Below are 27,463 nucleotides of genomic sequence, written 5' to 3' on the forward strand. Positions count from 1 at the left end.
AGTGCTGTTTAGTGCCTCAAACCTCCCAAAGAAGTTATTTAGTCCATTTAGGAAGTCAGCATCAACTTCACCCACCGGGGGGGAGGGCATTTTGTATTCAATGATCGCCTGTATGCCTTTCCACATGCTCCTGGTGTTGCTGAAGTCGTGGAAAAGCTCCTGGATTTTCTTAGTGTGGTTCTGCTTCGCTAGCTTGATGGCACGGTTCAACTTGGCTCTCGCTGTCCTCAGAGCCTCCTTGTCACTAGACTTGAAGCCTGAGTTCCGTGCTTTTTTTAGCGCTCAACGGACCTCCACAGTGACCCAGGGTCGTTGATTTGCTTGGGTGATGATGGTCTTTGTGGTGCTGACGTCCTCAATGTATTTGTTGATGTAGGCTGACACAGTCATGGCGTACTCATCAATGTCGATCTTGTCCTCATAAGTTGCAGCAGCTTTAAATATGTCCCAGTCAGAGCATTCAAAACAGTCCTAGAGCGCCTCCATTGCTCCCTCAGTCCACACCCTCACCTGCTTCACTGCAGGTTTAGCTCTGATCAGCAGGGGCTTGTATGCAGGAATTGGCATAACAAAGAGATGGTCTGAAGTACCCAGGTGGGGGCGGGGGACTACCTTGAATGCGCCCTTAATATTTGTATAAACTAAGTCTAGGATGTTCTCTCCCCGAGTTGCAAAATCCACATGTTGGTAGAAATGAGGGAGAACAGTTTTCATATTTACCTGGTTAAAGTCCCCAGCAATAATGAAAGCCGCCTCTGTGTGTGCAGATTGCATCTCAGAGATTGTCTGATAGAGAACACTCATGGCCTCTTTCTTGTCAGCGCTGGGAGGCACTGACATCCAATCTCAGAGACTGGATTGGATGTTTTTAAAGAATAATTACAGATTATAAATGACATGGGACTGATTTGGCCCTTTAGAAGTAAACGGCAGATAGAAATATTGCATTTTTCTACAATTATATCTCCTGTAATCTGGGATCTATTATCAGAGGAAACAAAGGTTTCTGTCTCTCAGACGTTCCTTCCCTCTTCCTGTAAAGCAGCAGTGCAGCAGGCTGTTTTCTCCACCTTTTTGTTTTCATGCATCACAATGAGCAGCAGCTTTAAGGAAAAACAGTTTTACATAGTTCGATTTCCAAATCCCAAATAAAGACGTGGAATTAGTTCAACAGAGACGATAGAAGGAAGTTCTGATTGGAGATATTCAGTCTCACCTGGAGCACAGATGCTCTGATTGGCTGCCAGCAGTCCTGGTCCTGTTCTGAAGAAATAAAACTTATTTAATAATAACCCTTGTCCTTCCTGTAGTTCTTAACATAGATAAACAATCTTCCTAACTTTACCCGTGAGTTTATAATACTCTAAAATCAATATTCAAACAAATAAATCAAGATACATAAACACATAGGCTACACATTTCCATCCAAACACTTCTACCTACAGACTACATGAAGGACCACACATGAACAAACTGGGCCAGTGTTCCTTTACTCAAACGGCACTGCTTCACTCACTAACATGTCTCTTGCTTATTTAGCTTTACTTTCATTTAAAATAAAAATTAAGTTATTTTTATTTATTTGCTGATGACTAGGGTTGTATAAAAATATTTTTTCTCATCTTTATTCCTAATGATCAATTCATATAACCAAAGATCGATTTAAAATAATAATTTCCACTGTGAACTGTGAAGTTGCACGTACATGAGTCCGCGGGCTCAACGCTGACAGGTCCGCAGAGTTCATTTTTATCACCGCACACGGTGTTACTATAAATATTATAAATATAAAACAATAAATATCCCATTGAACTGTTTCCTGTGTGACTCCGAGCTTGATGCGCTGATTAATCACACAATGTCGATAGGTAACTCGAGATTATTTGCAAATTAATTGTATGTTTTATCCTTTTATTTCTGAAAGTGTAATAGCCTGTTTGGGCATTTTAATATGCAATTTTGCAATAAATGACACTAATAAAATACATGCTTGTACAAAAAATATTTTTATTTTGTTATTTTTCAAGCACTTTTGAGAATTGGAATGAAAACATCCTATTGACAAATGTTAAACTCTGGACTATAATGGCTAAATGACTAATCATGACGCCCTGATGTTTACACAATGTGTAAATAAATTTGTAAATAAATACCATGCCGATATATTTTTTTGGCTGTTAAACAAAGATAGACATGGTATTAGGTATTAGGCATTAATAATAATAATAATAATTCTCAACAGTCAGGGAGAGAATTTGATCCTTAAAGCCGCCACCATGACTTTATTTACAGCTACCATTACTTTATTATTTGCTGTTGAATGTTAATATCATACTAGTGTCAATATGTCGCATTACTACAAGAAATTCAGGTAACATCTAAAAAAAAAATTTTAATACCAGCAATCCACTTTGAGTTTGGATCGTATGAAATTTAAAACATTCGAAAATAATCAAGTCTCAACCTAGAGAATCGGAATCAAATCGATTCTTGAAATTGAAATAATTACTCAGCCCTACTGATGAATGAATACAGTATTTTTTAGATCTCTGCAGAGTCACATGGATCAGTTAGAACCTGGGTTCTTACTCTGAGTCTGATGGTCCAGGTTCTTCACTGAAGTATGGAGGTTTATCTTTGGACCAGTCACTCCTCATAGACGGACAGCTGGAACCTGGAGGTTCTGCTCTGTTCTCCTTTAGATGACTATTCCCCATTTTCTGGACTTTAGTCAGCCTGAGAGAGAAACCAGAACCAGTCAGTTCCCAGTGGTTCAGGTCCAGTCAGTGTTCTGTAGAGCAGAAAGCTGGTTCCCATCATGTGTGTAGAGGACCAGAGGAACCTGAGCTCAGCAGGTACCATCTGGGTCTGGATTGTCCTCTCCTTCACTACTTCAAGCACCTCCTGATGTCTGCTGGGTGATCTCCACAGAACCATCTGGAGAAGTTCTGGTTTATTTAGAAAATGAAGCTAGAAGTGAGTGAAACCTTTTCAGGTGTAAACTGGAATCCTGTTCCAGGTCTGTGGGAACATCTAGAGTGAATGAAGGAGGGAACATTTCCTCTGAAGTTCTGATGGTTCTGAACACAGCGGCCCGCTCAAATGTTGGAGCCGGATCCTGTTACAGAGCCTTCAGTTAAAGGTTCTGAACCCTTTCAAGTCCAGACCTCCTTCAGAGGAAGATGTGCTGCTGGTCCCTCTGCTGAGAGTCAGATTTACTGTGAGGCAGAAAACATTCCTGTTAGATGAAGCTCAGAGAGAACGGATCTGTTTCAGTGTTTCTCTCCTAGATGAAGCTGCTGCTGCCATCACCTCTCCACCATGTCTGTAACATAGAAAGTACTCCTGGGGATGGTTTGGTTAACAAAGTGTGTTTGAATGTACCATGAATCTGTCGTAACTCTAACGCTAAATTAGTTGGGACAGAATGGATCTGATGCAGATTTTCATTTTTATGCAGATGATGCAGTTATTTATTGCACAGGATCAATTCCTGCTCATACCATTCAACTTTAGCAGAAAGCCTTCGTCACTATCCAGTGTTATTGGGTCTGGTCCAGAACCAGGGAGGGTCTGAGAGGAAGCTTCCGGTTAGGTCAGAGTCTGCAGCAGACTGAGCTGTCAGCTTGAAGGAGCTGTAGAAAGTCTAAAGGCTTCAGAACCAGGAGAGAACCGCAGGAGAAAAGGCTTAACTTACCTCTGTTAACAAGCGAAGACAAGATTTTCGTCCTCCCGTCTCAAAATGGAGCTGATCTGAAGGAGTTCAGCAAAGTTTCACTTTCTGTCTCCTAGGGTCAGCTGACTGGTGTTTTTATGTCTGGTAGAAGCGTTTAGAGTCAAAGTTTGATTCAGGGGAATAAATATTTACAGCTAACAGCTAAGCTTGATTCTACAGAATGAAGGAAAAGAACATAAAAGGAGGAAAACCTTCAGTTTCTCTATTTTAAACGGTCCTGTTATCAGAGGAGTTGAACTACAGTTCCCGCGAGTCTCTACAGGAAGCTGCAAAGGCTGCTTCCTGTCCTTCCTAAGCAGCGAAATACCTGAACTATAGTTAGATAGTAGGAAAAAACTACAAAACCCACTTATCTGTGTCTAATTTACTATCAAATGACTTCAACAGGATAACATGATGTTTAAGATGGGGAGGACAGAATTCCATTTTTTTGGTCATTTTAGCTTCATAAAAGACACGATTTAAGGGGTTTTAAAAATAACTTTATTACAAAGCAAACTTCCCACAAACTGACTGAATGTTCTGCTTCAGGAAAACATTTTCTAAAGTCCATAAAGATTTCTGCTTCATCAGCCTCAGCCGTGGTTGAACTTGTCTTCTTCTGTGAGGCAGAAGCAGCTCCCAGGCTGGTTCTCTGCTCCTCAAACTCTCCCTGAGAAGAAAAAGAAGCGAAGCCCAACATCTGCTGAAGGTATAGGCCTCAGCAGGAAGAAAGGATTCAGCTTCTGCAGCCATTTAACCATCTAACCTCTTTATGGCTCCACTTTCCTGGGTCCTGCAGGTAAAATGGTTCTGGTGCTGCAGCAGTGGAGGAGACCAGAGATCCTGGTTCTCAGAGCAGAAGAGGAGGAGGAGGAGGAGGAGGACTCTGGGTGAGGTGCTGACCTCCTTTGCTGGATGTGGGTGGTGCAGAGGAGGAGCAGGAGGCCTGCTGGATGCAGTCAGCGACCAACCAGACTGACTGTAAAGTCATCCCAAGAAGCTCCCTGTAGAAGAACGCAGATCCAGATTATTAGAATGTGAACTAAGGAAGTATTCAGACATCACTCCATAGTGGTGGAAAGTAGCAGAGTAAAAAGTGGAAGTAGAAAGTGACGATACTACACGGCTACACTTTGACACAACTGTCTGTACTTTCTACTGTTTTAAAGTTTTAAAGTGAACCAAGAATGAAAGTATTATAAATAGAAGAAAACACTGCAGGCTCTTTGAGTCTTTGACCTGCTTTTGTAATGTTTGATGTGGAGATGAACCCAGAGTCAGCCAGACGCAGAGGTAATTCCTTTGGTGGTGTTTAATGAAGGGAAAAACAGGCAAAACAGACCGAGTTCAGGCAAGGAACGACGAAACGAAGGTGAAGTCCCGACAACCAACAGAAAACTAAGAGGGGTTTAAATAAGCGGGCAGACACAGTAACAGGGAGGGACTAATTAACCAAACGCAGGTGGAAACAATAATGAAACTGACAGGAGGATAAACCTAAGGCCGAGAGAGAACAAACAAAGACCGGACTACCTAAAATAGTACACAGACTAAACAAAACCCTAAAACAAGACAGAATCTACAAAGGATATAAACCCAAAAGCGTAAGAGAAGCAACACAGACACTAAACCAAAAAACAGAACATTACAGAGCCCCCCCCTCAAGGACGGATTCTAGACGTCCCTGAAACACGAACCAAGAGTCCAAGTAAAATAATAACAACCCAGACCGGGCGGGAGGAGGGAGGTCCTGGATGGCGGGCCAAAGTCCAAAACACAACAAAACTAATCACGAGCAACCCAGACTGGGCGCAAGTCAAACAACAAGAGTCTGGTGGGCGTTCCAGGCGACGGTCCCGGCGTGACAGACGTTCCGGCGGGCGTCCCGGAGGACGGCCCCGGCGTGACAGACGTTCGGGCGGGCGTCCAGGAGGACGGCCCCGGCGTGACAGGCTCTCCGGCGGTCGTCCCGGCGGACGGCCCCTGCGTGACAGGTTCTCCGGCGGACGGCCCCGGCGTGACAGGCTCTCCGGCGGTCGTCCCGGCGGACGGCCCCTGCGTGACAGGCTCTCCGGCGGACGGCCCCTGCGTGACAGGCTCTCCGGCGGACGGCCCCGGCGTGACAGGCTCTCCGGCGGACGGCCCCGGCGTGACAGGCTCTCCGGCGGACGGCCCCGGCGTGACAGGCTCTCCGGCGGACGGCCCCGGCGTGACAGGCTCTCCGGCGGACGGCCCCCGGCGTGACAGGCTCTCCGGCGGACGGCCCGCGTGACAGGCTCTCCGGCGGACGGCCCCGGCGTGACAGGCTCTCCGGCGGACGGCCCCGGCGTGACAGGCTCTCTCCGGCGGACGGCCCCGGCGTGACAGGCTCTCCGGCGGACGGCCCCGGCGTGACAGGCTCTCCGCGGACGGCCCCGGCGTGACAGGCTCTCCGGCGGACGGCCCCGGCGTGACAGGCTCTCCGGCGGACGGCCCCGGCGTGACAGGCTCTGTGGCGAACCTCCAGGAGGCCGTCGGCGGATCAAGGCGACAGACGGCCGTCGGCGGACCAGAAACCTCGGAGGCCGTCGGCGGGGTCTGGAGAGGAAGAAAACAGAGCCTGGCGCCGGATTACGGGTTAAGGAAGGCGCCTGACTACAAGCTGAGGGAGGCGCCGGACTACAGGCTAAAGGCGGCGGCGCATGGTTAACGGCTTCAGGCGGTGGCGCCTGATTGCAGGCGACTGAAGAGGGAGCCTGGCTACAGGCGACTGACGAAGGAGCCTGGCTACAGGGACGAGGCTAAGGACGAAGGAGCCTGGCTACAGGCGACGGACGAAGGAGCCTGGCTACAGGCGACGGACGAAGGAGCCTGGCTACAGGCGACTGACGAAGGAGCCTGGCTACAGGCGACTGACGAAGGAGCCTGGTTACAGGCGACTGACGAGGGAGCCTGGTTACAGGCGACTGACGAGGGAGCCTGGTTACAGGCGACTGACGAGGGAGCCTGGTTACAGGCGACTGACGAGGGAGCCTGGTTACAGGTGACTGACGAGGGAGCCTGGTTACAGGTGACTGACGAGGGAGCCTGACTACAGGCGACCGAAGGGGGAGCCTGACTACAGGCGACCGAAGGGGAAGCCTGACTACAGGCGACCGAAGGGGGAGCCTGATTACAGGCGACCGAAGGGGGAGCCTGACTACAGGCGACCGAAGGGGGAGCCTGACTACAGGCGACCGAAGGGGAAGCCTGGCTACAGGCGACCGAAGGGGAAGCCTGACTACAGGCGACCGAAGGGGGAGCCTGACTACAGGCGACCGAAGGGGGAGCCTGACTACAGGCGACCGAAGGGGGAGCCTGACTACAGGCGACCGAAGGGGGAGCCTGACTACAGGCGACCGAAGGGGGAGCCTGACTACAGGCGACAGACGAAGGAGCCTGACTACAGGCGACAGACGAAGGAGCCTGACTACAGGCGACAGACGAAGGAGCCTGACTACAGGCGACAGACGAAGGAGCCTGACTACAGGCGACAGACGAAGGAGCCTGACTACAGGCGACAGACGAAGGAGCCTGACTACAGGCGACAGACGAAGGAGCCTGACTACAGGCTGCTAAGGTGGGAGCCTGGCTAAAGGCTACTAAGGTGGGAGCCTGGCTACAGGCTGCTAAAGTGGGAGCCTGGCTACAGGCTGCTAAAGTGGGAGCCTGGCTACAGGCTGCTAAAGTGGGAGCCTGGCTACAGGCTGCTAAAGTGGGAGCCTGGCTACAGGCTGCTAAAGAGGCCACTGGGCTAAAGGCTTCAGGAGACCCCGGGCTGCAGGTTTCAGGAGACCCCGGGCTGCAGGTTTCAGGAGGCCCCGGGCTGCAGGTTTCAGGAGACCCCGGGCTACAGGCTTCAGGGGCCAAAGTCAGACCCTTAGCCACCAGGAGTCTCAGGATCAGCTCCTGGAGGGTCTCAGAAAGGGACATCCAATAAAGTCTCTCCCAGATTTGGCTGTCCATGAGGGTAATAAAGAGTCTTGGCTTAAACACAACACTATGAGGCTCTAAGTCTTCAGGAGGCCACAGTTGCTGCTTTCTCTTCGGCGGCCCTGGGTGCCCGAGGAACGAAAGATCCCCCTGGGTCCCCACGTCGGATATCTGCAACGGACCCCCCTGGGTTCCCACGTCGGACGTCTGACACGGACCCCCCTGGGTTCCCACGTCGGACGTCTGCGACGGACCCCCCTGGGTTCCCACGTCGGACGTCTGCGACGGACCCCTCTGGGTTCCCACGTCGGACGTCTGCGACGGACCCCCCTGGGTTCCCACGTCGAACGTCTGCGACGGGCCCCCCTGGGTTCCTACGTCGGACGTCTGCGACGGACCCCTCTGGGTTCCCACGTCGGACGTCTGCGACGGACCCCCCTGGGTTCCCACGTCGAACGTCTGCGACGGACCCCCCTGGGTTCCTACGTCGGACGTCTGCGACAGGCCCTCCTGGGTCGACGCGTCACGAGACTTGAGCGGAGGCGGGTCCTCCAGAACCCCCTCTGGAGACTTGGGCAGAGGCAGATCCTCCAGAGCCCCGTCCTGGCCCTGGGGAACAGGTTCAGGGACCGAGACGTCCGCCGGACCCTCGGGGGCTGAATCAGGGGCCGAGGCGTCTTCCAGACCCTCGGGGACAGACTCAGGGGCCGAGGCGTCTTCCAGATCCTCGGGGACAGACTCAGGGGCCGAGGCGTCTTCCAGACCCTCGGGGACAGACTCAGGGGCCGAGGCGTCTTCCAGACCCTCGGGGACAGACTTCGGTCGGCTGTAAAATGACCGGAGGGCTGACCTGTAATGTCCCTCAACCTCCTTTAATTTTTTCTCCAACTCCTCTGAATAATGCAAGAATAAAGCCTCCCTGAGACGCTTGATGATGGGGGCAAACGTCCTTACTTTATTCTCCAGAGCCAGATATTCAGAGTCACGGTGTCCAGCAGGGGGAGCTGTGGGCCTCCTGGCTCTAGGAGGCGAAGAATCCCCCTCCGCCGGACCGGAAGTGGGCGGAGCCAGAGGTTCGGCAGTCGGGTGAGGCCGAACTGGCTCGTCGGGGGGTTGCCCACCTATACTGGATGGATGGCCGGCTGGCAAGCGCTTCCTTCTCCGGCGGCGAGTCGACGGAGCTTGCTGGAGGAATGATGCCTTCTGACGGGAAGGGACCGTTGTAGCCGATGGCGGTATCGGCGGCCCCTCGTAAGGGCAGGAAAGCTGCAACGCATCCGGGAAAAGGTCCGGACGGATCTCCTGCACCACATCTGCGTGAACCTCCAGAAAAAACTCTGAGACAGGACGGGCACGCTCCGAGGATGACAGTATGGCGGCTTGAGGTGAGTGATCAGCGAGGAGAGACATGTTAGAAGGATTATCGGGCTCACGCAGCATAGCAGCTCCTGACCGGAGAAAGCGTCTAGGCGACAGGTTCATCATGTTGTGGTCGGGACTTACTGTAATGTTTGATGTGGAGATGAACCCAGAGTCAGCCAGACGCAGAGGTAATTCCTTTGGTGGTGTTTAATGAAGGGAAAAACAGGCAAAACAGACCGAGTTCAGGCAAGGAACGACGAAACGAAGGTGAAGTCCCGACAACCAACAGAAAACTAAGAGGGGTTTAAATAAGCGGGCAGACACAGTAACAGGGAGGGACTAATTAACCAAACGCAGGTGGAAACAATAATGAAACTGACAGGAGGATAAACCTAAGGCCGAGAGAGAACAAACAAAGACCGGACTACCTAAAATAGTACACAGACTAAACAAAACCCTAAAACAAGACAGAATCTACAAAGGATATAAACCCAAAAGCGTAAGAGAAGCAACACAGACACTAAACCAAAAAACAGAACATTACAGCTTTAGACTTTGTTTATTCATCAGGAAGAATAAAAACATATTTACCACTAAATGTGTTGCTTGGAGGATTCCTTTTAGAGCTGCATGTCAGTGTTGGTTGGTGGAAACTAACAGAGCAGACCTGATCCTTTGCTGGCAGTTTAAATGAAGACGAAAATTATTAGTGTCTAAATAACAAAGAGGGTGAAGACTTTCCCCGTAGAGAGGAGCGATGAAGGTGGTGTAAAGCTGATTCAATTCAATTAAATTTTATTTATATAGAGTCAATTCATGAAACATGTCATCTCAAGGCACTTTACAAAGTCAAAATGGGTCAGATTATACAGATTGAACCCCGCCTCTCACCCAGTGAATGCTGAAGATAGGCACCAGCAACCCCCGTGACCCCATGAGGGATTAAGCGGGTCAAAAAATGGATGGATGGATATACAGATTGGGTCAGATTATACAGATTGGTAAAAAGATGTCCTATATAAGGGAACCAGTTGATTGCATCAAAGTCTTGACAAGCAGCATTCACTCCTGGAGAAGCGTAGAGCCACAGGGAGAGTTGTCTGCATTGTCCATGGCTTTGCAGCAATCCCTCATACCGAGCAAGCATGAAGCGACAGGGGAAAGAGAAACTCCTCATTAACGGGAAGGAAAACCTCCACCAGAACCAGAACCAGAGCTCGTACCTGAGCTTTACCTGCTGGATGCCCTTTATCACTTCACAGCCAGTCTGTGTCCTGATCTGCATCCCGGGCCTTCAGCAGGAACCGCAGTGTGCTCTCCGGCCGTGGGTTCTGGTTCTGAAACATTCTGTGTGTCTTTGTGGGCAGGAACAAAGACAAGCGGAGGAAAGTGTGTAGCGCTCTAGGTCGCCCCCAGCCTGCAGATCAGAGTTTTTGGATCACGTTTGATGACATTTCTAGCAAGAAGCATACATCATATGTTCACAATCTTCATTTAGGTAATGAAGATTATCTTTAATTTTAGTAGTTTTGCCAAAGATTTCAGAGTCTAAAATAGGGAGAATGTTACATTTTCTACCGTTGCTATAGATACTGCTGTCGCCATGGCCGGGCTGCGTTCCATTTAGTCTGCAATCATGTCTGCAGCAGGGTTAGGGTTAAGAGAGTTTAAGACAGAAATCTATAGGTTTTAATGACATAAATATTGAGTAGTATGAAGTTAGGATGGCTGATATATAATGTACATCAGAGCAGGGACAGGTGCTGAGGAATATTTAGGAGGACATTTTACAGGGGGCTTCCTGTAACTAAACCCCACTGGTGACCCAATCACTCACTAATGTTTGTAGAAACAGTTTGCATGCCTGGTGCCTGATTTTATACACATGGGGCCATGAAAGTCTTTGTGTAGATTGGTGAGCAAATACCTCTTATTATTCATGTCTAGTTTTTGAATTTGGCCAAATTGTAGACCTAGTTGCACGGGAGGCACATGTGCTGCAGTTCCACCAACCCTTTGGCTCCCTCGCCTCGTCTCCTTCATTCCTGTGAGGAGAGCCTCACGTCTAACTCAACACTCATAGATAAACATGGTGGTAAAAGCTCTCATTGTGAGTGGGAAGGTGTCCCAACTACCACTGTGAGTCTGGGGTAGAACCTGGGCCTGTGTCTTGGGCTTAAAGTTAGATCTTAAATTGTAAAACAGCTGGAGGCATAACTTTATTAACAGGATTAGACTTTTTCCTTTAACGTTAACATGAGACAGTGCAGTCGGCTCCACAGCTGCTGCAGCAGCAGGGACATCAGAATTAAAGGGGCCATGACAACACATTTCACTTTTCTGAGGTTCTGGGGGTATTTTACGACCTGTTGCGCAGCGCTGAGGCCATGTGAACGTCTAAAGGAAATACCAAAGGACCTGCAGAGCAGTCTGCAGCGGTCTGAGGATCAGGAGACGCTTCTCACTGAAGACTCTCTGTTGTTGTGTGACAATCTGATGAAGAGGAGGCTCAGGGTTGTCCATAATGTTCTTTATTTATGAAGAATACTTGCATTTAAAATCATCTCCAGAGGTTCTAGAAGATGAATCCCCAGAACAGAGCCGGCTTTCTTTAGTGAAGAAGCTCAACAAGCTTTCCACAAGTCAGTTACTCTGATGCTTCAAGCCAATCTGATGCTGCCCCTACAGATGATGGCAGAGAGAGCAGACTACACAACAGAAAGATCTTCAGTGTCTTGCTACAGACACTGAAGGACCTACAAGCTTTTTCAGGATCAGAATCAGACATACTTTAATAATCCCAGAGGGAAATTACTTATTGTCCAGTCTGCTCTGTCCCTTCTTGCAGACACTATATTTAAATTACCTTTAGACTGCTTTATGTCAGGGAAAGTGTGATGGTAAGATAGTTCCATCAAGTCCAGTATGAGTGATAGAAGATGTTTGGTTTCCAGGACATGATGGTACTATACCAGAACCCTTGGCCACACCATGGCTATCATAAATGTATCGTTATGTGAACTTTATACCTTTGACAATTATGTCTCTTAGGGACTCACATGCCAGATGATGCTGCAGATCATAATTTGTTTATCAGAACCTCTGGTTTACATGCAGCAGTGTGGCACAAGAAGGAAGAGGCAGCGCATTGAAAAGCTCCTCTTTATAAATATTGAGCTGTGTCCCCATTTTTCCCTCTTTTTTCAACCTTCTCTAGAAGTAGTTCAAACACGTCATGTTTTTCCCCAAATCCCTTGAATGAGGAGGCTTTAAAGGTGCATAGCCACCTTATTTGACTTTTATTTATACGTCAGCAGTTCACTCTGGTTGCATACACTGTTTTTATGAAAGATTATCATGTCCTGCTGGCGTATTAGTTGTTATTTTAGTGTTTTACTCTTTGTTGTTGATCAACTTGTTAGTAAATAAAGCCTTTCGTGTTTATTTACGATTTTAATGGAAGTACGTACTGCACATGCTCAGCAGGGGTTAAAACAAGAAAGTGGCTAACGGCTATTAGCATCTCCCAGTGAAACACTGAAGAAAGGTCCAGGATCCAGTGAAAAAAATCAGTTTATTTAATTAATAACGGTTGGTCTTCATCACTGTCGCTTTACTGCAAAGCATTGCAGAGGGTCAGGCTTGGTCCAGCATTATTTAATTCTGATTTATTAATTAAGCAAACCGGCATTATGATAGTTCTGCCATACTGCCACTAGATGGCGCCACATTGGTTTATATCTGCTAATCGTGCCCAGCGATTTTTAGATCCATAAAAAGGACCATAAAACATTATCAGCATGGAGGCTTGATGTATATAACCTTAGTTTATCACTATCAAACGGTTGTTGGTCTTTTTTTAAGCATATCATGTGGCTATGTACCTTTAATATTTGTAAAACAAGTTGCTAAGATATTTTTTTTCACAAATAATCTGTTTTATAGCACTTTAAGAACAGAAGATGACAATTAAAGGCCAATCTTCTGGAAAATGCTTCAGGCACATATTTTCTGGCTCCGCCCCACATGGCTGGTATCTGTGGAAAACAGAGAGTCAGACCTTTCTAACTTATTAAATAATTTACCCGCTGCAGTCTCCCCAGGTTCTTTTTCTGAATAAAATGGTGTTTCTATATTTCACCATATTTAATCTAAAAGGCAGAAGGACGTAGTCAGGTGATGCTATTTCTGTGTGCAATGGAGGTTATAAAAGTTTTAGTCACCTTTATTACCTCCATGCTTTATGCAACGCAGTGAAACTCTCTGCCACTGAGCTGTACCCCAGTAATTGAGGATTATATATTAAAATCAAACCCATTTCATTCATACTGTGACGCTGCAGTGCAACCGCCTGCTTGGTGCAGCTCAGTGTCACATATAAACAGTTCAGTGTAAAGACTTCTTGCCTCCGAGCAGTTTATAGTGTGACACAACGTACTCGGTGGTAAAAACTGAACTCATGTCCACAAAGTTTATGGAGACCTTCACCAGATCCCAGCGTTAAACGTGACATGAAACAACACCATGCGTACTCAGGGAACACCCCCCGCCTCATGCCACCACTCATCCGTCCAATGGCGCGTTTTCACCTGAGAGACGCCTCTGCTGCTCACCAAGCAGCTGCCATGCTGCTGCCAATGTTCCCCGTCTGCCTGAAAGACGGCGGACATTTATTGGCAGAAATTAGGAGATTCAGTTTTATGTAGGTAGTGTAATACCCCCCCACCCCCCTCCAGGTATTTAAGTGCAATGAGGACATGAAATAACTTAATTTCCTCTTTAGAGCCATTGTAAAATGCTGAGCTGCATATATATCATTGGTTAATAATAAAAACTCATGCAGACATTTGTTCAGCACTAGAAAAAAAGCTTTTATTAGTGATTAAATGTTCTGCTGGTCTGCTGAGCCTTCCATCTGGCGTGTTAATAAAACATAAACTCAGTGTCTCACAACCAGGTCCACTGATCAGAGACAGCCAAACACCTGCAGGTCCAGAGCATAGCTGGCCAGCTGGGAAATGTAGTCCTCACACTCTGGAGAACTACATGCTGTGGGCCAGAGCTCCACCAGCGCCTCCGAGTCCAGGGGCAAGCGATACCTGGGGATGAAGGTAGGAGGGAGGTCAGGCTCTCAGCCCACCAGAAGACCAGGAGAAGAAACAGAGCAGAGACACTGACTTGAAGCTGTTCCCGTCTTTGACCTCAGACCCGCTGGACCCCATCACCAGGTACTGCTTGTTGTTCTGCAGGTCCACCTCGCTGCATGTGGTCTTCTTCATCAGGTCCAAGTCGTTCCCCTGAACCACCGCCTCAAACTCTGCAGCACAAAACGCCAGAACCACAGTAAAATGATCTGGTTCTGGTAGATCCGTCAGAGGCTAAACCTTTCAGGACCTCCGATGTTTAGCTCAGAATAAACCACAACAAGCTGAGCAGGTCAGGCGCTTCTTAATGTCCGTCTTTGGGAGATGAGATTGTTTCATCCTTTCATCACAGCTGGATGTCCCGCCTTAAACCACAATACTGCAACGTGATTGGCCTGAGCCGTTTTGGGAAGGGCCCAGATGGTTGCGATGGGAGCGGGACAAGATGGCTTCTCCTGAGAATAATAATTTCCCTCTGGGAATATTAAAATATTTCTGATTCTGATTCTGAGAACCCAGTTTTTAGGCGGCACTGACAGCTTCCTCCAGGAACCGAACTAGCCTCGTGAGACCATCCTGATCTCGCGAGCTTTCAAGGTTTCACTCGCAGATCAGTCTGGATACTTTCCGTTAAAGAAAATTTGGAGCCGTTCACCAAACGAACGTCCAATCAGCGTTGGCTTTGAGGCGGGTTGAGGTGTGACGCAACGAGAAGCGCGACAGTTCAGTCTAAAGAACATGGCGGCTTCAGCCGATGAAACTAGCGTTAGCGTGGCTATGGAGCAAGTTTTATCGGAATTACAGAGTATTTCTTCACTGAAAGAAGAGCAAAACACTGCTCTGGAGACTTTTCTCAGAGGAAAAGATGTTTTTGCTCTTCTCCCGACTGGTTTCGGCAAGAGCTTGTGGTTGTGTTTTCGTCGTCGCTGTTAGTACGTCATATGCTTCGTTGATCTGATTGGTTTATTTGGCCCGTCTATCACCAACATAGGCCAATCAGCTAACCAGTATTTTCGCCCCTTCCCAAAATTACTTCAACGGAAGGTTTCCAGATGGATATGCGAAGCAAATCTATCTGGTGGAGTCAGGTAAGAATCGGACTGCTGCTCACCTGGTTTCTCTGATCCCTCAGGTGAGCGTACCTGGCTGTCCTGTGATAGACTGGAGACAGAACCTTTCACCCACTGACTGCTGGAGACCAGCACGGATACGCAGGAATAGAAAATGGATGAAGTTACGCTCGCTTGGTGCTTCATGGTTTTCAGACGGATGTCATGTGCTCCACCAGTCTTCCTCTGGTTGGTTACCTCCACAGGTTCTGATCCGGTTGAGGATAATTTACACCGTCTCTCACATGCTGATGTCTAGCTTCTCAGCGTTTGTCAGGACCTTCATGACAGATCTGTAACTTGAGCCTTCTGACTAACTTTAACATTTCAGTTCTTGCTGCTCCTCAGGGAGGCGTCATCTGGAAGATTGGTGTAGCTGCAGTACCTTCATGTCTGCTACCTTCAACACTCAGCTTTTACCAGATGGACTATTTTGCACTTTTGGCTTCTCAGGAAGTTTTGTTTGGTGCATTTAACGTGAACATTTATGTCTTTGATTGGTTTCTGAGTGTTAAATGTGAGCCGATGTCTCACCAGAAACTCCCTTATGACAACATAAAGACAATAAAGACTTGATTGTTGGTATAAAGCTGCAGGTAGCGGATGAAGTGATGAAATTAAGCTCTTCTTTAGGCCTGAACGTGGAACCAGTAACTCACAACATGTAGCACAATGTGTTCAGGTCATTTGTGTAGCAATAATTAACAACACGTCGTCTCAAAACATTTTACAAGAAAGAAAAGTCAGAGAAAACACTTTTTATTGTTTCTACCGGCAGTGTTGATTGTTCTGGTGACTCCAAAGCAGCGCTGTGAGTGCCTCACCTTCACTCTTCTTCAGGACTTCAGCTACGGTGGCCGAGTAGGTCACAAAGTCCCCCTCTGGAGCTGAGGACTTGACCGTCACCCTGAAGGCTGCAGCAGGCAGACATTACGGTCCAGAGGACACAAAGACTTAGACAACTTTGTCATTTTGTATGCACAAAGTACGTACAGAACGAAATTTCGTTTGCATACAGCTTGAAAAAAAAAAATCGCAGTAAATTGCAGTATATTTTAGGATAAAGGTGCAGCAGTGATAAGCACATTATCTAGCTTTAGAAAGCTAGATAATGTGCTTCAGACACCAGCCTCTCAGTCAGAAACACAGATATGGAGCTGATCTGTCATCTCACAACAGGAACACACAAATTAGCAGTTTCCTTAAGAGGTACCAGGAGAACAAGCAGTTAGAACCTTTCAACACGTTCTCAGCTCTGCAGAATAAAGTCGTTACCACAGTTTCGCGTTTCCAGCACAGGAGCCAACTTCTGAAACAAGGCGAATGTTCTGGGGCCAGTTACCCCAGAAAAGGCCCAGATTGAGGTAGAACGTGTCGTTCACCAGGAACGGTGGGATGGAGGAGAGATGATTGTTTAAGAATAATCAGTTTAAAACTGTGTCCAGCTGATGCTTCCTTTAACAAACCGTAATAGATCAGAAACCATCCAGGTGTGCTAACGGCTGTCTGAGGTGAAGTAGGGAGTAACACCTTCACTCATAGAGATATAGTCAGGCTTAAAGAGGACCAGGTGAGGCAATCTGAAGCCCGGCGGCGGTTCAATGGCACGTCTCTGGTGGAGTAGGTAAACCTCTGAATGCTGCCACCTGCATGATGCACACACCTGTCTGCCCGCTGGAGCTCTGAGGAGCTGCACGACGGATGGTCTTCACTTGCTGCTCAGCCTGGTTGGCTTCTTTCCCTCATACTCTCTCTGCTCAGCTCAAAGCTGCCACTTCTGGGTCCTCCTGAAAGCGGTACCGTGGGTCGGGTTTGGGCCCAGGAGGCCCGCAGCACCTGTCCTCTAAACACGCTCCATCAGCCTGGCAGGCCTGTCGAAACCTCTGCTGCTTCCACAAACACGAAGCAAACTGAGCTTTTCAGCTAGGAAGATTAAAATATGAAGTCTGTGTCCATCTGCAAACCCGCCAACTCTCTACAGAGGGCAGATGCACACAGGTGTGACACACAGGTGTGACATCAGGGGCTGCTTAAAGAGACAGTACCCGGTTCTGACTCTCAGGAAGCCTCTGTGTGACAGAGCTGAACTACTGATAGTAAATCCTCTGCGGTTCCATTTTCTCCAGCCTTCATCTTCAGGAGGTGAAGGTTGGAAACGTCTCCAGTGTTCGGTTCACTCGCCCTGAGCATCTCTGGGCTTTCAGGCTTCAACAGAACCCATCCTGGAGCGCAGAACCTCCTCATGACACCTCCTTCCATCAGCCATCACCAGGTTCCCTCCTTCCTCCTCCCTCCATTCCTTCCTTCTACCCCCTAAATGCCTCCTCTCTCACACATGTTCACCTCCTTGTCTCCTCCTAGCAGTGTTGTAGGACTCGAGTCCGAGACTCGAACTCGAGTCCGAGTCATTAGCTAAATTTAGAGACTCGTGACTTGACTTGGACTTGAGCACTTATGACTCGAACTTGGACTCGGACTCCTACATTCAGATCATTCTGACTCGGAAATTGAGAAAAAGACTCGACTTGTTTTTTTTACATCATTAGGCTATAATTTTAATATGTCATTAGAATATTATTTGATGTATGATTTTAATATTTAAATTATTAATGCAATGTGGTGGAGTGTGGATTTTTTTAGTATAAAAACATGTAGGCTATGCTTACTTTAGTGCGGAACTTGGACTCGACTTGATCAATAGTGACTTGACTCGGACTCGACTCAGATTTTTTTTTTATGACTTGGACTTGACTCGGACTTGAACACTGGAGACTCGAACCTGGACTCGGACTCGAGGCATAGTGACTTGACTACAATACTGCCTCCTAATCCGATCCAGCAGCTCCTCTCCAGTCCAGACTCCTCAGAACCACAGACCCAGAATCCGCTCCAGCTACACCTTGTAGACAAACCTTTTACCTCCTGGAAAATAGCCCCAAACTTGGCCGATTACTTCCCTCTACGTCTTCACTGTAGAGACGCCGTTTGAGAATTTGGAGAACGTTCTGCAAAGCTGAGCTGTGTGGAACATTTCAGCCTGGATGCAACAATTTTAATCTTTACCTGCCTGACGTTCTCTGAGCTCTCAAGTCAACCTGCCAGGTGAGTCAGGGACACACAGGCACCGAACTCTGGGCTTTAAAAGCTTCAGCACCAGAAATTCATGGCTTCAAATACAGATTTTGTGAAGGTATGATATAAAAAAAACAGATTTAATTCAACGTAATAATTAATTTAATGGTTATTTACCTGCGTTTACACCTGACCCAGAACACAGTGAACGCGACCCATTTTGCCTTGTTGATAATATTGCAGTAAAAACTAACCAATCAGCAGCCAGAACATCCTTCTCACCATATTTGATCTGAGGCTGGCAGGTTTCGGCTGTGCGTTTCTCCGCCGTCAGCGTTGAGTCGATGTTTCCTCTGTAGGACGCACAGGCAGCTGCACACAAACACATGAACAGACAGAGGAACAACAACAACAATAATAATAATAATGCATTTAAAAGCGCCTTTCAGAGCACTCATGAACTCCGTACAGATCCAGCAGTGTAACGACAGTAAAAAGCTCACAGCCAGTAGTTCTTGAACAGATAGTTTAGGAATTAGACCTGAAACCGTAACCTCTGGAGGGAGAGATCCAGAGGTTACAGAGGAGCACCTGCCCCTTTGCCCCTTGATGCCCAAAGTGCCCTTTTGTCAGTGTTTTTGTTATTTATTTTTTTATGTGTGCGTGTTTGTTGGTGTGTGTGTGCATGTCCAAAATAATAATAATTTAGATCCGGTCTGTCCTGCCCCTTTAAATCTGCAGCACACTTGACTGTGCTCTGTGCTGTTTAGCTTCTTTTTCCCATTTAACCTTAAGATACGTTGTATTACATTTTCTCTCTGTTTGTAGACATGTGTATAGTTTGGATATAGTTTTTGTGAGGTCTTCCGTTACTGGAATCTAATAAGATTTTAAGTATACCTGTCTCATCCTCCTCCAAACATTTTGTATTTTTATTGTAATGGTATCTTAACTGAAGGTATCTGAAAAAAATCACATTTTTCCAGGTTATAGTTATCTTGAAGTTGTTTAAAACTCTTTAATTCACTATTGCTTGTAATATTCCAGTAACTTTTTTGTGACTTCTGTGTAAATCCCCTGTCGTTTTAATGAAATTTCGGCATAACTTTAATCTTAAAATGCAAAAATACATGTTGTAGAAAGTGATAGAAACATCTAACATGGACAGTATTTACGCATTAATTTGTCTGCTACTTTTGCCAGCCCTCTCTCCTGGCTTTAACAGACTTTGAGGTGTTACCTATCGTTTTAATTAATGACTCAAATTCGGCATAACCTTCCATTAAAAGCTCTTGTTCTGCTTGGGAGAAAAACTGTGGCCGTTCTTTGGCCATGCTGAACAGCCAATAGCAGCGTTGCTGATCAATGTTTCTACTATCGATATATTTCCCCTTTTAAACAAACGCATGAACGTGCAGTTATCTCAGATAACTCAATCCAGCCATACTAATCGTAAACAACAGGTGTGTTCGAAGAACCCAATTAGCCGGATCATGATTTGCCGGATGAAATCATCTTGGATGTCTCATTTGATCTCGGATGTTTTAAGCAACGTACAAAGAACGGGCCCCTGATGACGTTACTGACGTCAGGTGAAGGATAGAGCGCAATCTGAGGCGAGGGGGGAGACTAATGAACCATCAACTGAGAGAGAAATTGCCAACTTTGGATAACATAGATTTGGTTCCTACAAGGAGGATGTCATTTTTCTCAACTTTTAGTTTTAAGAAGCTGAACCAAGATTTTATTTCGGATAGGCAGGAGAGTAGGGTGGGAGTTTAAAATCTAGTTTACTAGTTAAGTAGAGCTGTGTGTCATCTGCGTAGCAGTGAAAATGGATGTTAGATTTCCAGAAGATATTGCCAAGGGGCAGAAGGTAAATAAGGAAGAGTCCCAGGACAGAGCCCTGGGGCACGCCGGTTATAACAGGATGGATAGGAACTGAAGGACTTTAGCTGAACAAACTGAAGGTGTTACCTGTCATGCATTGACAATGGTCTGCCACGCAGAGCCGGTTCAACTTCTGCTGCTTATCAGAGAACTGCTTGGTGCACAGGCTGCCTGGAAAACAGGTTAACCGGGTACACAGTCAGCTCCATTCACTGCTGCAAGATACAGAAACTACAGATCCTGATGAACGTGGACATCCGACCACGTGCAAGAAAAAGGTCTCATGAAATTTGTTCAGAGGAGATATTTACATTTGGCCCCATGTGGGCCCCATGCGTGCCGGCAATGTGCTAAAAACCCGATTAGGATGTGATTGTCCTTTGGTCGCATGATGGCATCATATCAACAGCACGTAGATTTGATGCAAGAAAACTTTGCAAGAAGAGTGGAACCACAAATCCCAGCATTCACTGCAGGCTCTTACCTTTGTCCTGAGGTTCTGTGACGGTTACCAGGGACTCGGCGGCGCCAATCACCCTGAACATGGTTCTGACCCGAAACCCAACGCACAGGAAGACCTCTGAGGGAACCTGGATTTCCAACAGAGGGAAAAATAGATCACCGTTCTGATGTTCCTCTGTGTGAGAACCTCCATGACAGCAGGAGTGGAGTCTGTTAGCCACGCTGGAGTCTACAGGGGGTTGCTAACACGACGCCAGGGTGGCTACGCATGAGCAACCTGGGAAAGGTTGAAAGGAAGATGATTCCCAGGAGGAGAACATCTCAGCAGGATGGACCAGATCCCAGGAGCTCCACCTCAGAGAGCTCAGCAGAACCAAATCAGTAAAGCGAGGCGGGGCAGAGGACGGGTCCGCCTGGGTCCCCTCACTCAAACACTCACCGAGTCCATCTGGATGATGACCGTGTCTCCCTGGAGCTCGTAGTGGGAGATGAGCGGCTCGTCGTCATCTCTGAACTGATGACGAGCAGAAAGAAAAGTTCAACATGAACAGAAACTTTCTATAAAATCTGACATTTAGATGGAAAACAATCCCAGCCAACATTTAAATGACTAAACCTGATTTAGTCATTTAAAGGTTCTCAACATCTGAGATAATTTGGCCAATAAACTTCTTATTTAAAGGTATACTATGCAACCGGGGTTGATTTTCCAGCGAGGCTCCCCCCAGAGGGCGAAAGTAAAAGTGCACTGTCGTAAAGATGCTCAGCTGTTCTGGTTTCTCCGTCAAGCCAGGCGCGGTTGTTTTGAGCTTAGCAGACAGGCGAACGCAACGAAAAGTCGAAAAAACGGCAGTACAAACAATGACTAACACAGTGAAAGTATGAACATCAAGCTTCCCGCAGCGCTATCTTGGCGAGGCGGCCGCTGCGGTAGCGTCTCGCCAACATTCAAAATAAATAAATAAATAAATAAATAATGATAATAATAATAATAATAATAATAAAAACCTCAATATGCTTGCATGTTTATTTGACGTTAACACGCGGTTCTTTGTTGCTTTCGCGCGTGCATATAGTGAATGGCAGGGCAGAAACACATGGAGTTCTCGCCGTAAAGCAAGATCGACTCTCGCGGTCTTGCACGAGACTTCTGAGCCTGTGGGTGCGGGCCGAGGGCTCCTGCAATTGCAAGTGCGGTATTTCCCCCACAGACCACCAGGGCGGCCGAGAAAACCTTTGTTCGACCTGAAATGACTCATTTAATCATCCAAAACGGTATGGAACACATTAATTAACTGAAAAATGTTGCATAGTATGCCTTTAAGACGAGGCGTATGATTCAAACCGCAGGTTGGAAACTCCTGCTGCAGCTCTTCATCGACCCTGAAACAGTTTCTTCATCTGCACAGAGACAAGCACTACTTTCCTGGCTCAGAACCTGGAAACGGTGCAGACCTCAGGAGAGTTCTGATGTTCTCTGGTTAATAACGGAGCGGCATCACCTGTCTCAGGTCCTCCAGGTAAGGCTCCACACCTGTGGGCAGCTGGATCTTCATCACAGTCAGAGAGGACTCGGTGTACACCTCGTTAGGAGGGGGTTTGTACCTGAAACACAAAGTTCAGCGTCCACCAAAAGGCTCCTGCAGGACGACTGGTGGAGCTTTTAGTTCCTTACTTGACACAGGCGACCAGGTGAGGAGCCCGCATGCTTGGATCTGAGGAGGAAAGGAAGGTCACCAGGTGAAGGAGCAGAAGTGATGAAATGTTTCTGAGTCCAGCAGAGGGACGTACTGCTGGAGACGTCGGCCCCGACCATCTCGATGGTGAGATCAAAGTTACATCTGTTCTGCACGGACGCGGTGGTCTGATAGTAAACCGTCTTCAGCTGGAGACACAGACAGGACAGTTGGTGGGAGGACATCACAGTAAGCCCCACCCCAGTAGGCCCCACCCACCTTCACACTGGACACGCCCTTCCCGTAGCCCGTGGATACGATGATGTCGTCATTCTTTGTGATCTTCGTCAGAAACAGAAGAAGAAGAAGGTCAGTGCCTGTGTCGACGGCAGCCGGACTCCAGGGTTAAAATGCGTGGAGGCGCCTGTCACTACCCGATCCGTACCATCAGCTCATTTGCGCAAGCGCAAACAGAATAAGTTCCGGGTCGCCAAAAAAATAATGTGATTACGGTACTGAAAATACTTATTTCTATACTTAAATCATTAAAAAATGCTAAACTATATAGTAAATAAAATATTGAAGGCTTTTCTGAAAGAAATTGATACGTTTTACATTCTCTCCATTGTATTGCTATGACGTCATCATCGGATATGCTCAGAAGTCCGGGAAGTTATCGTTGCGTAACGTTTATCTGTATTGTCTGAATGCACTCTGTTAGTTTTATTGCTTGTTCAAACAGGACTGGAAAAAAATATTTAATCCTTAATAATACGGTGAATTTCGTTATACAAATAATCTTGTTCTAAACATTTATTTTATTAGAAAGTTAAAATTATCGATTTAGAAATTAGCGCCCTCTGGTGGACACATCATAAACTAGAGAAGACCCGTGATTATAGTAGCCGCATTGTTTTTTTTTTTTTTTTTTTTTTTTTTTTTACAAAAACGAACAGGGAATAGAACAAAGAACACACACAAAGTGAAGGCATACCTTATTACAATACATGTATTAGCCACAATATACATACATATGCAAATCAAATAAATGATAAAAAAAAACTTCAAAAAAATCTAAATCAAATACGTTTCTGTACTCCTATATGTGTTTATAGCTGGGGGTTTATGTACTTTAAGAAATTATTTATATATTTTTATTTCCCTAACCACAACTGGGAAACATTTTTGCTATTAAAATTTTTTTTATTTTTTATGTATTTCTGTTGTTTATTTTTTAGAATATGCATCATTGCCGCAAATACAAAGATATACAAAAAGAAACCCCTGCCTCGTAAAAATACAAAAGAATAAAAAAGTAAAAAAAACGAAATATTTCCCACCGGAAGTTATTCTGTTCACGCACGCGCAAATGAGCTGATGGTACGGATCGTGCTACTGGTACGGATCGGGTAGTGACAGCGCCACCTGTCCTGGAGTCTCACCTGGATGGGCGTGGCCAGCGGTCGGCTCAGGCTCAGCTGGACTCGGCCCAGCGGTCCTTTGGTGCTGTAGCGGATGTTGATGTCTTGGTTGAGAACGGCTCGAGGAACGATCCTGCTGTACTCCGTCATGGCCTCCAGGGTCAGCACCATGTCCTGGCGTCCGGCGGAGGAGGAGAAGAAGACCATGAACCTGATCTGGAGCTGTGTCCTCCTCTGAGGAACAGCTGTTCAGGGGAGTTTGGAAAGACTGAGACCAGGTTTACCTTTGTGGAGTAGAAACCATCTCCGTAGTGCTGATCCTGAGTCAACCAGGTGACGATGGGGTTGGCGTATTGGATCCTCCCCTTTAAGAAACCAGACCAGATTAAGCCGTTTAATCATCGTCACTCAGGGAGCAGTGGTGTCCCAACTTTGGTCATGAGGGCCAAAAAATAAATAAATAAAATTACAGAGGATGTATGGTGATGTTTAACCTGCTCAACAATAAGCTAAGCATGCAACAGTTTATTGTTGGTATATTTTATTCTTTAAAAAGGAAATATTGGGGGGCGGTGCTGGCCTACAGACTGCAGAGAGACCCTTAGTCCAGATTGCTGGAAGCTGCTCTCTGAGGGCCGGGTTTAATGCAGAAGACTCCTTTTTTTCTTTTAACTGAACAGATAAAGTAGTCTTACTGTTTTGTGAGACTACATGAATGTAGGGATGAATAAATCATTGTAAATCCAAGAGTTACAAATGGTTTTGCATGTTGACTTGGTAGAAAACAATTAAATTAATTAATTATGTTCAAAAGACTTAAGTTACATTTTAATTGAAAACATTTTACAATAATTAAAAGCAGATTTTTCATTAATTAATAGTAAAAAGTCTTTATGTGCATCACGTGCCGGCCGTGTCCTAAATCACTGAAGCAAAAAAAAAAACTGAAAAATTGACGCTTTAGATGTACTTGATCTGGCCCCTTAGTTTAATTACCGTATTTATTCACTGAATAGTTGCAGACAGCTGAACTGTTTTCCCCCATAATGATGCACATTTCCTACCAAGGACAGATAGAAACTCCCAACTTCATGATCAGTGATGCCCAGATGTGAACGGTCTGAGGTTTACCCCATGCTGCCCTCTACAGGCAGAATGAAATACTGCACTGCGAGTATCAGGCTGCAGATAAATATAAATACCTACATTTTAATATTTTAACAGAATTATGAAGAAGCCGCACCTTGAGCAGCACAGCCAGCAGGACGTAGGCTGTTGTCTCCACTGTCTGACCGCTGGATTGATCAGGCTTCAGCCAATCGGCCGTTATACCGGGCTCCTGCCAGTACCGCAGCACCACGGGGTTACCTGGACACAGGTATAGGTACCGGTTCAGTGCTTCAGCTCTGAGGACAATATGTAGCTGTACATTACTGCAGGGTTAGATTGACAGAGATGGTTAGACTGCCTTTATTGTCCCTCAGTGGAAACACAAGGGAAACATTTAAAGTAAATTTAATATAAAAAACTAGAGTAATTTGTTGTAAAAAAAAAATAAGTAAAAAAAATGTGAATGTGGTTCTATGCATTAGAAAATAGAGTATTTACAAGCATTAAAAAAGGGTATGAAAACTCATTTGTTAGGAGCAGTGATGGCTCTAAAGTCTAACAGCAGCTGGGAGGAAGGATCTGTGATCACGTTGCTTAGAGCACCCAGGATGCAGTAACATGACAAAATAAGATATTTTATTAATAAAAGCAGAAAGGGAATATAGCATATGGAGAATTAACCAATTTTGAGAAGAAATGTCAGACTTCTTAATATAAAAACTGTAAAACAGCAGAAGAAATGAGACCAGGAATCAACCGAGCCAGCAGTCCTGCCAATGAAATCAGCTCAAACTAAAACGAGAACTCTTGTTTAAAAAGCCGGACTTAAAAAACCGTCACTTCTGCCGAGCCGCTCGCCGGCGTTCGACTCGCCTTTCTGTCGCGCCGTCTGCTCCAGCGAGGTCAGCAGCTCCGAGGCCTCCATGCTGTTGCTGTCGTGCAGCGTCAGAGCGTAGGTCGCCAGCGCGCGAACATACATGCTCTTCACAGCCATGGCATGCTGGGAAAGGTAGTTCGCTGCGTCACGCTTGCTGCGCTCATGGGACTGAGGGAGGAAAGAAAAGGAGATGGCCACAAGTACAAAAAAACGGACCACCAGGCAAAAAACTGCGTCTACTTCCACATCGGTCTCAGTCCCCAGACCTGATCCAGACGTTTGTGGAGGAACGTCATCTCCTGTAGTCCCACTGAGGGTTCTTACCCACAGCTGTAGGATGGGGTCTCTGATGCTCGTTGCTCGTTTTAAGGCCATCAGCACCACCGACGTCACGTAAACCGACTGCTCCACTTTATCAACGCCCTCCACCTGAGGGACACCAGACAGTCTGTGATCCTGCAGATTTAACACGACGAACCAACCAAGGCGAGCCTGACTGACCAGGAATCTGTCGTGCTTGGAGGGAGATCTTTCGATGAAGGATCCATCCGCCTGCTGAGCTTTGCGGATCAGCCAGTTGACCGAGTCTGAGAGGGACTGGTGGTTCACGGAGACGAAGGAGTCGGCCATAGACAGAGCCCTGACCACCTCGGCGGTGACCCTGGCAGACAGCGCAGAGGGACAACAATGTCACTGCTTCACAGGGGGATGAGCAGCCGGTCCAGAACCAGCAGAGATAAAGACGTCACCAGGTTACAGATGAGGTTTAATCCGGTCAGAGCAGAAGAAAATCAAGAGCTTCTATCACTGATCTACTGTTTCTACACAAATGTTCAATTCAGACTCTGGTAAAAGTTTTCAGGTTGAACATTGAGGTCTGAAGGTCCAACCCAGAGGAACCAGGAACAAAATGATTTGATTTTCCAGACAGCCATGTTATGCCATTATGAAACACTGAGCTATATTATACACTGGAGTGCTGATTTTGCCGAAAAACTGAAGTCACTGGCCGCCATCTTGCTACTCCCTACTCTCACAGAATCCCATAGGATTTGTTTGCAACAACAAGCAGTTTTCTGGCTGAGTGAAAACGTTTCACAGGTAATTCTACAGTCAGTGGATGTACTAACACTATCAACTACTAGGAAATTAGGTGCTGAAATATTTTACATGTTATTCATATTAAATATATATATATGTATATATAAATATTTGTACATGTATATATGTATATATATGTATACATATATGTAAATATATGTTTTTGTATATTGTTATTTATATATTTATAAATGTTATATATGTATATTTAAATGAATAAAATGCAAAATATTTCAGCACATGACTTTCTCAGTACTTGATAGTTTTAGAACATAACATAAAAGTATATGGCATTTGACATTTTAAAAGTCTTAAGCCCCCCCTGAACATGAGAAAAGCCTCGTTATTCGATGCTGTAGCGCACATATTCCCTAGGTACTGGGGGGAAATAGGGAGTACCAATATGGCGGCTGGAGGCTTCAAAGCGACTCGTTCAAACAGCGGGCGATTAGCACTCCAGTGTATTATATAGCTCAGTGTTATGAAATAACAAAGCGCAACTCCCAGCATTCAACACAGTTGGGACGGCCGAACAAAAGCACAGCGTGCTATTGTTCGGTTTTCTTTCAG

At 46.4% G+C, this 27,463-nt stretch overlaps 1 protein-coding gene and 1 long non-coding RNA gene across 2 annotated transcripts in view; both read right to left on the minus strand.

The window, feature by feature from the left end:
- Positions 1-1,228: 1,228 nt before the first annotated feature.
- On the minus strand, positions 1,229-3,892 carry LOC118558669. Its single transcript, XR_004928421.1, has 3 exons — positions 3,698-3,892; positions 2,590-2,736; positions 1,229-1,263 (listed from the first exon to the last, which is right to left on the minus strand). It is a non-coding gene; the product is annotated as an uncharacterized LOC118558669 (long non-coding RNA).
- A 9,989-nt stretch (positions 3,893-13,881) lies between these two features.
- The window catches only part of c5 (complement component 5), a 33,628-nt gene continuing 20,046 nt past the window's right edge, over positions 13,882-27,463 (minus strand). Inside the window, exons 26-42 of the mRNA XM_036129157.1 lie at positions 26,294-26,453; positions 26,117-26,221; positions 25,789-25,960; positions 25,049-25,173; positions 24,090-24,170; positions 23,827-23,979; positions 22,664-22,726; positions 22,500-22,593; positions 22,384-22,423; positions 22,211-22,313; positions 21,148-21,222; positions 20,731-20,836; positions 20,334-20,417; positions 18,639-18,728; positions 16,109-16,198; positions 14,210-14,348; positions 13,882-14,130 (exon numbers count right to left, since the gene is read on the minus strand). Of these exons, the coding sequence (XP_035985050.1) occupies positions 13,998-14,130; positions 14,210-14,348; positions 16,109-16,198; positions 18,639-18,728; positions 20,334-20,417; positions 20,731-20,836; positions 21,148-21,222; positions 22,211-22,313; positions 22,384-22,423; positions 22,500-22,593; positions 22,664-22,726; positions 23,827-23,979; positions 24,090-24,170; positions 25,049-25,173; positions 25,789-25,960; positions 26,117-26,221; positions 26,294-26,453 (1,813 nt within the window). The 3' untranslated portion in view covers positions 13,882-13,997. The remainder of the gene's footprint in view (positions 14,131-14,209; positions 14,349-16,108; positions 16,199-18,638; positions 18,729-20,333; positions 20,418-20,730; positions 20,837-21,147; positions 21,223-22,210; positions 22,314-22,383; positions 22,424-22,499; positions 22,594-22,663; positions 22,727-23,826; positions 23,980-24,089; positions 24,171-25,048; positions 25,174-25,788; positions 25,961-26,116; positions 26,222-26,293; positions 26,454-27,463) is intronic.

The sequence above is a fragment of the Fundulus heteroclitus genome, unplaced genomic scaffold (genome assembly GCF_011125445.2).
Source record: "Fundulus heteroclitus isolate FHET01 unplaced genomic scaffold, MU-UCD_Fhet_4.1 scaffold_143, whole genome shotgun sequence".
Classification (NCBI taxonomy): Eukaryota; Metazoa; Chordata; class Actinopteri; order Cyprinodontiformes; family Fundulidae; genus Fundulus; species Fundulus heteroclitus.